The 15,890-nt window shown below is 36.1% G+C and overlaps 1 protein-coding gene across 3 annotated transcripts; it reads left to right on the top strand.

Annotated features, from left to right (window-relative positions):
• Nucleotides 1-1,379: 1,379 nt before the first annotated feature.
• LOC106139435 (protein FAM13A) lies at nt 1,380-15,245 on the top strand. 3 transcript variants are annotated; one of them, XM_013340878.2, is made up of 11 exons: nt 1,380-1,516; nt 8,622-9,224; nt 9,382-9,485; nt 10,848-11,045; nt 11,332-11,506; nt 11,895-12,094; nt 12,386-12,667; nt 12,947-13,174; nt 13,667-13,783; nt 14,077-14,274; nt 14,678-15,245. In XM_013340878.2, exons 3-11 carry the CDS (start codon nt 9,462-9,464, stop codon nt 14,849-14,851), a joined length of 1,596 nt encoding a protein of 531 aa, XP_013196332.1. In that variant the 5' UTR covers nt 1,380-1,516; nt 8,622-9,224; nt 9,382-9,461; the 3' UTR covers nt 14,852-15,245. The 3 variants fall into 3 exon arrangements, with proteins under 3 accessions (XP_013196332.1, XP_060801223.1, XP_060801224.1); XM_060945240.1 differs by having other exon boundaries at nt 10,782-11,045; XM_060945241.1 differs by lacking the exon at nt 9,382-9,485.
• The last annotated feature ends 645 nt before the right edge of the window (nt 15,246-15,890 follow it).

Here is a 15,890-nt window from a genome sequence, read left to right as displayed (position 1 = left end):
CTTCTTAACACTAACCAAGTTTTCGCTGTTCAGAATACAAGACAAACCAATTAATTAGTAAATTTAAATCCGCCCACACTTAGACTATCTTAAAACTTAGCCACTCTTACTATAATATTGCACAAGTTGCGTAATTCGATTTGGAATGTGCCTAAATAAATCAATATTTTCTTGCACGGTGACTTGTTCATCAAACTTGTTTATAAGTTCTTGACTTAATATACAACACCTACTCTTCCTGAAACCAATTGGGGTTTTTTATTCTTACGGGGTAGACAGAGTCAAAAGTTATAAGACACAAGATTCAGATAAAGACAGGTTGCTAACCCATTGTCATAAGAAAGAATCACAAGACTGACAATCTAAACTGGAAGATAAATAGCTTGATCAACCCATATTTTTTATTCTATAGCAGACAGCACTAGATGTATCTTCTTATTACCTAAGTCGCCTTGTACTACAAGAAGAGTAGTCCTATCCTGAAGATCAGGTAACCACACAACAACTATGTCTCTGCAACAAAATTAGAATCCGTCCTATTTACAAATAATGGGGCTGGTTTAGAAACGTGGGCGTGCACATCTGTACTCTTACATCTAACTTCTCATATAGAACTAGAATTCTAAATTGACGTAACACGAAAAACAACTGTGTTTTATATCCATTGCTCGCTGAAAGCATGAGCTGATGGTTAGAGAGTCGTGAGGGCAAAGTGATGGGTAGTAAATTTATCGATATTTACAGATCGATGTAATCGAAGGCACGAGGGGCCTCAGAGTCAGTCGCCGGCCGGCGGACGTGCGATCCTGCATGTTTACGTTTGAGAGACTCGGTATTATCGATAATCGAATTATGGCAAAATGACAATCTTGTTATTTTAAAATCAATATTGTGACATTTAATCGTTTGAAAGATTTAATCAATCGCTGTTATGGGTATAGATCTACATACCTATTTCGCTGTCAAACAATGTGAAATTAAAAAGGTCCTTTGTTTACAAATGAATGATTTTGAATATTTATGTCATCTCGAGTACATAAGAAATTGGTATTTTTCTTAACTATCGCATCCTACGATTTATCCTAAATATTTTCAATGTTACTGTATTTTTAATATTATGATTTGTACAATTTTTAGTTGTTAATTCGATACCTGAAAATCACTCTGTTTTCAGAGTTAGCACGCATAATAGCATGGATTGCCTATGATTCGGATACTTTAACAGCACGACCGCCGACGTGTCTTAAGACTATTTATCACAACATAATTTTTCACGGTCGATTGACTCTTTGTCTTTAATAAAATCTTCCGTTATGTATATCGACATACCTTCCCCACACTATTCAGGGAGCGCCGCCCAATTTCCCTTCAGTCGCTAACGCCGGGTGCCCGCGTAAAGTCGCATCAATAGTACCTCCTACTGTGAAATACGACGCCATATCTGATCAATCGCTTTATTATCGTTATCAATTGACAAAAAGCGATACATGATTACATAAGCTGCATCATAGTACAGGTAAGATGCCTTCATGAACGTATTTGGTGGTAGATTCTCAAGGACACTTTTGTTCGCTTCCGACTCTGGCTTGGTAATTTCGTTGTAGGCGTCGCGGAATATACACTGACATAATATGGGAAGAAAAAGTAATTATTTACACTCATCTTTTCATGCAAATAGCTTCCTAATGATCTTTTAAATTTTTAGAAAATGACTACTCAAAATTATAGTAGGTAGTATTTTAGACTAGTAATTTTAAAAGATAACAAAATAAAAGTATGTATATTGTTCTCAGATCGAAGGATATTTAATTTTTCAAAGATTAGGGAGATATTATTATAAGCAAGAAAAAGTTAGGAACCTAATTGTTTAAAGATAAAATATGTATTTATTTGAATTTAATTGAAATTGATATGACATTAATGTGCCACGTAATTTTGAGGCACGTAAATTTGTTTTCAAAAGGAGACTACTTTACAAGGATCAAATATTAAAATTTTTCCTATTTAATTTCGAATTTCTTGGTATTAATTGCATCTTCATATTTTTTAAAATTATGTTAACATTAAAATTAAGTAAGAAAACAAAAAATCTTAACGCAATTAGTTAGTCTATATTACTTTAGTTTATAATATTAAAATAAAAAAATTGAGTTTTACAACTGGTCATCGAAATTATTTATGACAATCAAAACATAGAAATCGCAAGCACAAAGGTAAATCGAAAGAAATAATAGTCAAACGTTTCAATCACAAAATGTCGATAAAAACGTTCGACACGTATATATCTAACAACATAAAAGATACGAAAGCTTCCCGCCCGCCCGAAGGAAGGCTCTTGAGCCGGTACCGACACGCCCACGGCCGTCGAACCCGGCGAAAACCGGGTCAGCTCGTAACCGGTTGCGAAGCTACAGTAACTGGTTGCGAAGCGAAAGTGTCCTTTTTTGTATTATAGCATTTACTCAGCATCGAATCATAAATTGGAAAATAAAATTAGGATTCTTCTTACAGGCGATGGGCTAGCAACCTGTCAGTATTAGAATCTCAATACAGTACAACGTGGCCTATCTGTGCCTCTGTCTACCTCGTAAGGAATAAATATGTTTATATGTATGCATGTTTTATTTTTTGTAAGTCCTATTCTAAATAAAGTTAATACAAAACAATATAAACGGTAGAATATTCAATTAACCAAGTGAGTGGGTGATCTGGGCGGGTATAGTTCACTGTCCTTTATTTACGTCTAATAATGTAATGCTGAGGATTGCTTCGTTTATTCGTATCTGCTCCACTTACAAGATTTATTTCAGTAGATATATTATGCTGTTGAGTTATACGATTATATTCATTTATATGATCACGTCTATATCCCTTGCGGGGTAGACAGAGCCAGCAGTTTTGAAATACTGACAGGCCACGTTCAACTGTTAGGCTTAATGATAGAAATGAGATTCAAGCCGGGACAGTTTGCCAGCTCATCGCCTAAAAGAAGATTCCCAAGTTTATAAGCCTAACCCCAAGTCACCTTTTACGACATCTAGGGTAAGAGATGGTATGGTCCTATTCTTTATTATATTGGTACCGGGAACCACACAGCATAGCATTAAAGGATTATAATGTTTTATAATTTATCAAAGCTCGAAATTACATAACAGTGTTTTTACGACATCATTTTATGAATTTAGAATAAAGATTTCTGGAATTGTCACGCAAAGAAGATCTTTTTTAAATACCTATTATATATAATGAAGTTTAATAGTCTCACTAATGCAGAAACCGGGTGGTGAATGGTTAAATTCCCAGAGAGCTGATAATTCCCAGCGAAGTTAAGGACACATAGTTGGACCACGTAACTGAACTTACTTATTGATTAAATTTAACAATCATAAACAATCATTTCAAGTTTCTATATAGTGTTAGTGTTAAGTTGCTATTTATTAAAGTGGATTGAAACCATATTATATAAGGTATTGCCAAAAACCAACTAGATAGGTACCAACCGGAGATAGGCACAATGTTATAAAGGGACAAAATATCTTATTTTATGACTTCGGTTCGTGCTATGTCGTAACATATTTCAGTCTGTCAGTCTAGTCTTTAAACTGTTTATGATTGAGATGGAAACATGAATATGAAATGTTTAATATCATCGTTATAATTATGGTTTTGTTTGTATGTATATAATAAATGTGCCGTTTGGTTTCCGGCACTCATTAAAAAAAAGAATAGGACCACTACTTCTGTTTCCCATGGATGTCGAAAAAGGTGACTAAGGGATAGGCTTATAAACTTGGGATTCTAATTTTAGGCGATGGGCTAGCAACCTGTCACTATTGGAATCTCAATTCTATCATCCAGCTAAAAATCTGAGCGTGTTCAATCAGTCTTTTCAAGACAGTTGGCTCTACTCTCTCACACACATACATATAATCACGTCTATATCATATGCGGGGTAGACAGAGCCAACAGTCTCGAATAAACCAATAGGCCACAAGCCTATCCCTTAGGCGACACTTTTACGGCATCCATGGGAAAGAGATGGAGTGGTCCTATTCTTCTTTGTATTGGTGCCGGGAACCACACGGCACAAACAATCTATTCTTCCATTTATAACACGTTCCGCATCCAAGGGCCTATGCCGTGAAGCCTTTTGAATGGTAAATTACCATTTGATTGCCACTAAATAAATAAATAAATAAATAAATAAATATATACGGGACAAATTACACTGATTGAGTTAGCCTCGAAGTAAGTTCGAAACTTGTGTTACGAGATACTAACTCAACGATACTATATTTTATAATAAATACTTATATAGATAAACATCCAAGACCCAGGACAATCAGAAAAAGTTCTTTTCTCATCATGCCCTGACCGGGATTCGAACCCGGGACCTCCGGTGTCACAGACAAGCGTACTACCGCTGAGCCACAGAGGCCGTTAAACTGTCAAGTCTGTCAAGTCACTGTCAAGTCACACTGTCAAGTCTAAGGCCATTAGTAGGCCCCATTAGTACATCGATCGTAAATAAATAAACCTACGTGAATTGGAAACAAATCATTATAACCATACCGATCAATAATTCATTTTGTTGTGGTATTAGTTGATTCTTTCAGCTATCAACAACTTATATTGTGAAGCTGACAGATTACCAGCCCATCGCCTAATAGAAGGATCCCAAGTTTATAAGCCAGTACCTTAGTCGCCTTTTACATCCATGGGAAAGAGAAATAGTGGTCCTTTTCTTATTTCTATTGGTGCCGGCAACCACATGGCTATATTATATGTGTCTATATAAAAGGTGTGTAAATATATCACACACCCATCTTTTTTATTCAGGTTTAGAAGGGAGAGTATTATCTAAATTGAACTGGGTCCCCATATCTAGGACATCTAATTTGGGCCTCACATGACATCCATTTTCATAAATTACGCGAGGAGCTTCCACAAAAGCTCTGTAATAGGACCAGGCCTCCTGAAACTGAATTAGGTCACATTGTCTGAGTACACATCAGAAATATTTAGATATTCCTTCTTTTATTATTATGTAGGTACTTTATAACTGCGATTTTATTCGTACGAATAACATGGTAAAAAGGTAGGGTTGGGTTAGGTGTGTAAGTGTTCATATTATAGCTTTATCATAGCTTTTGCTTTTGAAAATTATATCTATGTCCTTTTCCGTACTCCACACTTTAAGTATGCAAAATTTTAAAGAAATCGGTTCAGTGGTTTTCACGGGAAATACAAATAAAAGTTTCAATGTTTGAATTTCAAGCAGTAGATCTACAATATGTGAATGTAGATAAAAGATCTGTATAAGCGGATAGCAGGTAAAAAGGCAAATAATTAGTTCATTAAAATTTCCCCGAAAAGCGTTAAAGTAAAAGTTCCATTTTCTCATAAAAATTAATAATATTGTTATTATAAAAGTAAATAAATAAAATTTCTCAAATGAAAAAGTTACACAAAGTGTCGTAGTACGTAGCTCGTAGCCGCCAACTGCGTAGATTGCACCCAACCCTTGCTACGCAGTTCGGAGTGCTACGCAGTTCTCGTAGACCCTCTACGCATTTATATTCTGAAGTGCGCTCCAAGGTCGACTCGACATCAATTTTGGATGAGAATGCTCCAATAATATTAGTGTTACAAGTGTGAGTTTTAATTCAATAAAGTGTATAAGTTTTCTAACGATCGATTTGTTAGATAACGAATATTTCTTCAATATTTTGCATTTTGTTGAAAGAGTTTACTTTCCATTTTGAAATTTTAAATGAAGGGTTTCTTTTTTAATTTTTAAACCATTTAACGTTCCATAAATATCTTAGTTTAGTCTAATATCTATGTGTCTTTTACTGATATCGGATTTTAGTAGAAATACATAGTTAAATTTAAAGTTTTTCAATAAATAATTTTACATTTTCCGTATTAGTTGCCGATAAAGTATAGATGCCACATGACAAAACAAATACACACAGACACTTTTGCATTAACAGTATCAGTTGTATTAGCACGGAATTATTATGGATGACCTTAATCTAGCTATTCTAGCGCGCGACTGGAAACCTGACATGTTTTAATAGTATCGGTTTTATGACTTCGTAATCCAGTTTGTTTATAAGTGAGTTCTGCGATCAATTTTTCATTTAATTATATGTGTACTTGCAATTTAAAAAAAACGTAGTGGAAAAGATAAATGAAAACATGGATTATTTTCGTGCCTCAATCGCCAGTCGTTATGTTCAACATACAAAAGTACAGCAGTAACATAAAAAAAAAAAACATATAGGGTTTTAAGAAGTTCAAGATTGGTTCAGTATTTAATAAACATTTCTTTGTCATTTTTCAAATGTTTAATTTGTATAACAGACGAAGAATCCTAACGTCCTTTATGATAAAGAATATTTATTGACCAATATAATCTTTTCACCATTATAAACCTTATTGGCCGCATGTAATTCCTTTTAATGATAAGTTTATTGGTGACATATTGTTGTTACAACAAATCATTTACATAATTATTTATAAATAAGTAGAATAAGCAACAAATATTTAAATACGGCGTTTTAAAAATCAACAATCAAATTAAGGACATCCTGGCAAAAGGTCAAAAGTGAAACCGCCGAGCTTGCATGAAAGTGGATGAAGCGAAAGAACTATGCAGAGATCGTGGCAAGTGGAAAGATGTAGCCTCTGCCTACCCCTCCGGGGGAGAGGCGTGATTTTATGTATGTATTAAAATCAACAGTGAATGTCTATCCATTTTGAGAGCGGCCTTGGTTGGATCTTTTGGCAAGTTTTCAAGATTCAAGGCTACACATTAATGTGGTAACCATTTATACATTCAGTCAGAAAAGTATCGGGAATGGATTATTTATTTATGGTTCCAAATTCAAATTTTTGTTTTTTTTGTTGTTGTTAGATTGGCACAACTGTTTTCCATTTTGGCGCGGAGTTTGAGTTTCATCTGTTGTTTACATTAAATACAGTGCTATTTTTAGTTATATCATATCTAGTGTGTATTGCTAATTTCATAATGGATAAAAACATCGAACAAAGAGTTTGTCTTAAATTTTGCATTGCCAATGGAATATCGTGTTCGGAGTCACTGAAAATGTTACAGAAGGCTTACGGTGAATCGACTTTATCAAAAACTCGTGCTTATGAGTGGTACAAAGCGTTCAAAAGCGGTCGAGATGTGATGGAAGATTTGCCTCGCTCTGGTAGGCCATCAACGTCTGCAACTGAAGTTAACATCGCAAAAGTGAAGGAAATAGTGACTGAAAATCCTCATTCAACTTTGAGAGAGATAGCCACCGAACTTTCTGTATCTCACGAGTCGATCCGTACCATTTTAACTAATAATTTGGGTATGAAACATGTTGCCGCTCGGCTAGTCCCAAAAGACCTGAATTTTTTTCAAAAACTCAATCGCATGAGAGTCGCTGAGGACATGCTAGAACGAGTCAATTCCGACCCAACATTCATGAAACGCATTGTTACTGGTGACGAGACGTGGGTTTACGAGTTTGACATGCAAACTAGTCAACAAGCTTCGGAGTGGCGCCTTCCAACTGAACCGAAACCGAAAAAACCACGCCAAAATCGTTCAAAAGTCAAAGTCATGTTGACTGTTTTCTTTGACTATCGCGGTGTTGTGCACTCGAAATTCTTGCCGGAAGGTCAAACGGTAAATAAGGAATATTATTTGAGTGTTATGCGGCGTTTAAGAGAGCAAATCCGACGAAAAAGGCCAGATTTGTGGAAAGAAAATTCTTGGATTTTGCACCATGATAATACACCTTCGCACAAGGCCATCATTGTGAACGAATTTTTAACCAAACACTCAACAAATACCATCGAGCAACCACCATATTCACCAGATATGGCTCCAGCCGACTTTTTTCTTTTTCCTAAACTCAAATTACCACTTCGTGGCACCCGTTTTCAATCGGTAGAAGACATAAAAGAGAATTCGCGGCGAGAACTGACCTCAATTCCGGAAACAGCGTTTAAAAAATGTTTTGATGATTGGATTATTCGTTGGCGTAAGTGTATCGTTTCTAAAGGAGCATATTTTGAAGGTGATAAAATAAATTTGGATGAATAACAAACAGTTTGTGTATTATTGATCTTTTCCTGCTACTTTCTTGACAGAGTAGTACAACATTACGGCCCCGCTGCGTTGATTACTTCGAAGCTGTTGAAGTACCTAAACTGATATAATTATTATAGACTAGCTTTTGCTAGTGGCCACGCTTCTGTGGGAATGTATTAGGTTTTATTGGATTCCATAAAATCTCAAGCTTTATGTAGAATGAGGGTGCTATTAATATAGTTGAGACTGCAATGTATGCATAAATATAGTCATGTATATATCCCTTGCGGGGTAGACAGAACCAACAGTTTCAAGGCTACGTTCAGCTCTGTGGCTTCATGATGGAATTCAAATTTAAACAGTGACAGGTTGGTTGGTAGCCCATCGCCTGCAAAAGGAATTCCAAGATTATAAGCCTAATCACCTTTAAATATTTAGTCTTCACTCACAAAACACAACCTTCTCTTATATACCCTGTAGCTTAAGACTGAATTCTAAAAACATTATTTTTCTTTTGTTTCAGAGCAGCAGAATTCACCTCAAACTTTGTTCAGAACTATTCAGCGAAGACAGTTCAAACAACCGTCAAAATGATAGACGATAATTGAAATTGCTCGTGTTTTTGAAAACTATAACAAAAATAGTGAAAGTGATTCAAAAATGGACACGATAAAAAGCCACTGATTTGAGCTAACAAGCTCCTAACACTAATTTCAATCCATCAATGTTAAATTACAGACTTGTATCAACACATTTTCTGAAGCAGCCGTGAAGTGATCATACGATTTATTATAGACTGCGTGTGTTATAGACCAATATGTGTCGTGATTGGGACATGACGGCGCAGAGAAGTGACATCATTAAATAGACCTTTTGTGTAGACTATATCTTTAATAATAATCTAGGTTTAGTGACAGATTCCCGCCAAAACGGCGCCCGATACCACTCAGCCGTTTCGTTTTGTTTCTTTCATTTTGTTTTATATCAAAGGATAAGCAATAAGCCCGGTTAAATTGTGTTTTTTGTAGGGGTTGTAAAATAGCCCCCCGCTAACCTGGCTAGCCGTAGTCGGGACAACATTTCCAGGATTTTAAATTCCATAGTCGACGCTGCAAGATATTGCATTGTAAGTATAAAAACAGATTAAATAACTTTAGCATTTAGGCTAGTCACTTTTTTGGATGGAACTAGAGTCGTAGTCAAGTTGTTCACATCACTAAAGCAACCATAGACTAAATAATTTTCAGTAGTTCCGTTGCATTCGAAAAATGATTTAATTTCAGAATCCTCACATTGACGGTCGAAAACTTTTGGAAATTGGGGGATTTTGTTTGAAGGCTAGAGTTTTTAGCCTCAAGTGAACATGGTACAATTGGAATTGAAACAGGTACTCTTGAAATTTGACGGGGCTTCATATATCATTACCTATCTTAACGTAGTTTCAATAAACTTAGTTTAAATTGAAATGCTTTAATATCCGCTTCGCAGAATAACACCCACACCGAAATACGGGAAAAGTTTTTATGAATTTTTGTACTCAATATCACTAAAGCATTTTTAATTCTAAAGGGACAAATCTCAAGTGTGCACACAAAAATGCACATGCGCACATATTCTTTTAACCACAACTTTTCCCGTAGATTTTCTTTTGGAACGTAGGTAATTAACAGAACCGTATCGTAGATTTTTGTACTAATGCTTTAGGTATAAAAATATTTACATCTTATCGTAGGAAGATAGCTAGACTGGTGCTTTAAGGTGCAAAACTCAAAACTATCCTGTACACATGCGTAAATTTTCATACAATGTGGTTTGAATTTAATTTTGAAAATTGATAGCTACCTATCAATTTCCAAAATTAAATTCAACATACGTACATAAGATTGCTTGAAAATTTTGCCAAAGAAAGAAAATCATGTGTGTGATTTTTATAGAGAAAAACAAATTTACCTCTTTTCTAGTGTCTTCTAAGTTTTTTATACAATCAACTTTACTGCAACAATCAAATAAAAATTGAAAGTGATATCTCTATATTGAGAAAATTTATCAACATTCATTGTATCATTTGAAACGTTACTACGTTGTATGAAAACTTACACGTACAGTTATTAGACTGACTGTGTTACGTACCTACTAATGTCTACAATATTACACCAGTCCATTCAACACCCTACCCATTCACAACTTCATAGACTGCAAACACAGAGCTTACCCACACTGACATCTATTTATATTCGCTAGCCTGGACAGAATTTGTTTAAAAAAAAGTGATGTTTTGTCGGCCAATGTAGATCACCCGTGAAGAAGACGACTTAGAATTTGTATAAGTTCATAATTTAAACTTGTTTCTGTGTAATGTCTAGTTATTAGGTAAAAATTACAAATTCCCATAACTTTGATACATAACACGCAATCATATATCGCGCACGCAATATCAGCTCATAAAAGTTCTTATTATGGCTGTCGTAAAAGTCGTAGTGTTATTTCTGAGACAAAATCGTCGCACGTGTTCCACATTTGGACAACTCAATGGGTCTAGTGGGATAGACGTAACATTTTATTCAAACATGATCAAACAATAAAAAATGAGTCAGTCCAGCGAATATTTAAGTCGGTGTTAACCCACGACCCACCAACTCTTACAAAGACTTACAGCACTAACACCACATGACTGACATGTTAGGGTTACGGGCACGAAAGAGAGTGCCCGATCGAGCAGCGGCTTGTAATAACTGGGCTCGGGTGGCAGTGCTGCGAGGGCGACGAGCCGCGGGTGAGGGAGAACGAAGATATGGCGGCCCCCGAGTGTGAGCGAGAGGCCCGCAAGCGGCGCGAGCGCCGTGACTCCGGCTGCACGCATGAGAGGAAGGAGAGAAGACCGCATAGTGAAGAGAGACCGCCGCCTCCACCACCGCCCCCGCCGCTTCACGACTATAACCGACTTGAGGTAGGTACCTAGCTAACCTAGTTGTGTTTTAAATAATCAGGTACAGGCAATTAGGGAAAATTGGGGACTATTTCACTATTCAGTCCATCAATGAAGGAAAATGTGAACCGAACAGTGTGGAGAAAAACGATGCATTTATCTGCCTATGCCAGATTATATTTCCCTGAGTTCTGACATTGTGCAGACCAAACATTTTTTTATTCAGTGAAATTGATAATCATAGCAGGATACAAAAACCAAATAAGGATGGAACGTCAAGAATTTATAAAATATTGAACGTTTTTAGTCGGAGCGTCGTGCCGAACGCCTTTCCCGCGCTCGCCGCCCCCAATATGGCGGCAAACGTCGCCGCGCCCCCGCCAGGATAACAAAGCATCCCAAAGAGAACGACTGTTCCGCCACAGATGAAACAAGATGCATCACACCGCCAAATTTTGAATATGCTGTACAGAAAACACAATGTGAGTATGAGTATTTATACCTTTCAGCTGGACAAACTAGACGCAGAGGATAACAATATTGCTATAACTTTTGCATAGGCACCGTTAAGACTTTCTCGATTTAAGCCGTTTTCTAGATTTATTTCGCGTTACCAAATATACTATTTTTATTATAAGCTACTCTATATGTTGAAGAATAGTTGATAAATATATCATCCTGGGGTTTGTCCCGGTTGCATTCATTCGCGGAGGAGTCAGGGGTCCAATTATAACCACTATTTTGACTCATAAAGGAATCCATCCATCCATCCATTAGATGTAGTGTTTGTATTATCAAGAGTCGAGTACCACACGACTCACATTCATTTACTTTCAAAAATATAGCACCTTATTTCTTTTATGGATGCAGTATCAGATGAGCCAGAGACGTTAGACGCCGGAGCTCTCCAATGCCAAGTCAACCTCGTGACTAGCACCTGTAGTACCGAGAGCGTTGAGACAGAAGCCGTGGAACGCGTGCGACGCGACGAACGAAGCGTCGCCCCAAGACATCAGCCACGAAGGGACCAGCCCTGTCCGGAGACGAGACTCAATAAGATCCAGAAGAAGGTATGTTACTTATCTTCCTAAGTAAGACGACAATTCTTTCTTCACATTCCGTCAGGTGGATATAGGGCTCCAAAGCTTTAAGTATAAGATACGAGAGAGATTAAGATTGCAATTAATGTGAAAGCAGAGAAACGTTGATGTCAAAAAAAAACTGAATTAGGGTAACCCGCCATTATAATTTTTAAACGAATCATGTTGTCCAATCTAATTTACAAAGACAGTAGGACAAGTGTGATACAAAGAAGTAAGTATGTAATTTTTATTACTTACAAAAACAAATGTTACTTACAGATCAGTGTCCTCAAGAGGAGTATCTCCAAGTATGAAAGCGACTATGAAGCCAAGAATGGTTGTGCCATTACTCCCAATGACCGTATCACCGATTTCCATTTGACACGAATGTACGAAAGTCTTCGAAAATTGCACGCTGAAAAACGTTGTATCAAAATTGATCCACTTGAATACGCGTTGAAAGTACAAGCCGCCAAGCAACAAAAGCAGAGGGATGAAAAACTGGACATAATATTGAAAAGCGACAAGCCTACGGTTGATGTCATACGGAACATTGAAGAGGTATGCAAACCCCGTCGAATGCAAAGAAGAGCCTTTCTCTTTGACATAAATCAAGTCATCCAAATAATCAAGATTTTACTTAATTATTTTGTTTTTGCTAAGGTCGTCGATAATTCCAGTGTTAGCCACCAAGCTTTCATGCTTAGGTGTAATAAGAAACTCCTCATAAGCAAGTCATAAACGTATGTATTTACCAGTCATTATGAAGCTTTGTAATTGTATGAGCTACCATATATCAGATGTTACAGGCTGCTGTTTGAATACTTTTGTATTTCGCAGTGGTTGGAAAGTTGTCGTCAGGCGACAGGTTGTTCAATCACAACGGAATCAAACTGGACGGTGACACAATTGGCGCTGGAGAAGACTTGTATGCAGAAAGCCTTGCTTCGGCTGGAGGCGGCTAGAGGGAGGCCGCCGGCGCATTCTGCGGAGAGAGCCGCTGTCAAACAACTTTACAATCGATACCGAAATCTCAAACGATGCCTCGCTGTATACAAGCCCGATCCAGTAAGGATATATCTATAGAGTGTTCAGTGCTTTTTATAAACTTATCTCATTTCTATATTTCTGAAATATTTATACAAACGCTTGCTGCTAATATTTTACAAATCTATGTTGAATTTGTTTAAATATGCTATGCACTACAAACTCTTCCTCCTGGCGTTAATCCCAGTTACATCCTCACCTCTCTAGAGAGGAGCCCGGGGTGCGCCTGTAAACCATAATCCTTGGGCAAATAAGGTTTTTACACGAAGCATATTCAATCTGCCTTTCGAAACCTTTCCAGGGAAACCTTTCTAAAAAAAATAACCTTATAATACTAGACCATGGTAAATGTTGCAGTATAGAATTTTCCTATTCCTTAAGTCTCCTTTCACTTCATCCATTGGAAAGAGATGGAGTGGTCCTATTCTAAAATGCACCGAAAAAGCTACATTATTACACCTTTAATTAAATGTTTCATAAATAAGTTAATATATATGGTGATAAATATTTTAGTTAATTGGGAGTACAAACGGTGAACTGGCTACCATTCACGAGCATGAAGCTATGCACTTTAACTCCAGTGTGGATAGCTCGAGCGACTCTCAAGAAAAACCATCAGATTCCTCTCAGGTGAGATTCAAATCTTATGTCTCTCATATTTATCAGTCATTTGCCGCGAACTAAGTCAAAATTAGGCCGATGGTTCGAAAGTTATCTCGTAACAAACAAAAAATATGTCTTCGCTCCAAGTTATTGGTACACAATTTAGATAAAAAATTCAGATGTTTTTGATTATGATTAGCTTTTAAAATCACGTCTCTTTGTAAGCGGCATTAAACTTTATTTATTCGACATCAACCAATGTTGCAACATGTTCGAAATGTTCCATATTGATGAATTTTAATATTGATTTGATTCTTCAGGACACAGGAGAGACCGTTATTCACATGCCATTGTCACCGCCTCGTCAAGAAGGCGGTGGACCAAATGAAGAGCCACCTTCGTCGACATCATCAGCTCACTCAGCTACCAGTGAGGAAGCCCCAACTAACGAAGGACTCCATTACCTAGGCGTGGAGGATCTACATAAGGCTTTGAATGAGGCTAAATTGCAGAAATGTGTAAGTGGAGATTGTTTATAATTTTTTGTACGAATGGTACAAATTTGTCTTCTTCTTTCTGGTGTTATTTCTGGTTACATCTTCTGGATACAAGTATGCAGCGATCCTGGCAAGTGGAAACATGTAGCTTCTGCCTTTTCCGTCTAAGAAAAAGGACAGAATATTTATATATACCTGCAATGGTTGCAAAGGTCTGCCGGCAGTCGCTTCGTATTACTAACTTACAAAATCCAGGATGATGATCAAAGTGCGCACCCCGGGCTCGGCTCCGATCCATTCCAGAGATGTGATGATGTAACTGGGACTAAAGCCAAAACAAAAAAGATTTTCGGACCAGTTTTTCAGATGCAAAAACAGATGATCAATTATTAATTGATACACAACCTTCCTCATCACCTTCCAGGTGCTCCGCCGCAGCATCAAAGAGTACGAGGTCAGCTTCGAGCTGCAGAACAGCAGAAAGGCGCAGCGTGACGACAAGAAGAGTCACGAAGATGAGTATCTTCGGTACAAGGCGGTCAAAGCCAGGATCAAACTGCTCAACGCCCTTATAAACAAACAGAAGGCACTTTCGTAAATACGCAGCGTTAATTCAACTAGGGACTTATAAACTTGATTTTGTGATATATGTTAATAAATTTCATTTTGTGATTTTTATATATATGTTAATTGCATACGTTAAAAATCACTTATTTTTAAATTTTAAGTATAATTTATTTGTTAATATTTTTTATAAATTGAATTTTTTTTTAAATAGAAAAAAGTTATAAATTTTTCTATATCACGGAGACGGACGCAATGTGAACTTACTTCTTATTAAGGTACATCTTTTTTTGTTGTATCAATACAAAAAGCTCGGTATACCCAACTATAGAATCTGGGATATCTAAGACTATATAGGTACATTATTATTATTATATTATTTTTGATTTATTTGATAGTATTCGTAACAAAAGTTTGGTTTGTGAAGTTTTTTTACAAAAACAAGTCACTGTAGACTTCTTTTTGTATCAAACTCGAATTATTTTGACGATATAAAAAGTTAATAAATAATTTTATTATTATTAATGCTTATACATATACAAGAATATTTTTTTTTTTTGAAAATTGTGTATTGACCGCTCCGTGTTTTATGTAGGTATGTGTATTTAATTAATGTAACAATATTTTTGATTGTCAATGTTCTTAAAAATATATAAAATATTTACAAAAATAAGTTTTCAAAATTTTTGAAACACTGGAAATGTTCCGATCTGTCAATTTTTTTTTTATTATAATTAACAAATGGAATTTATGGTAACTCTTATTCATAGATAATGCAAAATATGAAATCAACCCGAAAAACATAAAGAATATGATTAGTATTTATACAACTTCTGTATTTTACTCTATGGTTAACTTACGTAAGAAATAAATGATAATTGAATGAAAAAAAAAATTGTATAGTGCCAAACTGTTTTCTATACAATTGTAAAATAGGAATTTAGGTCAATACGAATAGGTTTATTAACATTACTAAATCGTTTGTTTTCATTATACTTATATCAGCAACATACAACTGTATATAAATAAACAGAACTCTTCCAATATAGTAAAGGCGGAATATATTATTAATA

The sequence above is a fragment of the Amyelois transitella genome, chromosome 7 (genome assembly GCF_032362555.1).
Source record: "Amyelois transitella isolate CPQ chromosome 7, ilAmyTran1.1, whole genome shotgun sequence".
Lineage (NCBI taxonomy): Eukaryota > Metazoa > Arthropoda > Insecta > Lepidoptera > Pyralidae > Amyelois > Amyelois transitella.
Note: the sequence above shows the minus strand (reverse complement) of the source record. Positions and strands in the feature narration are given on the sequence as shown.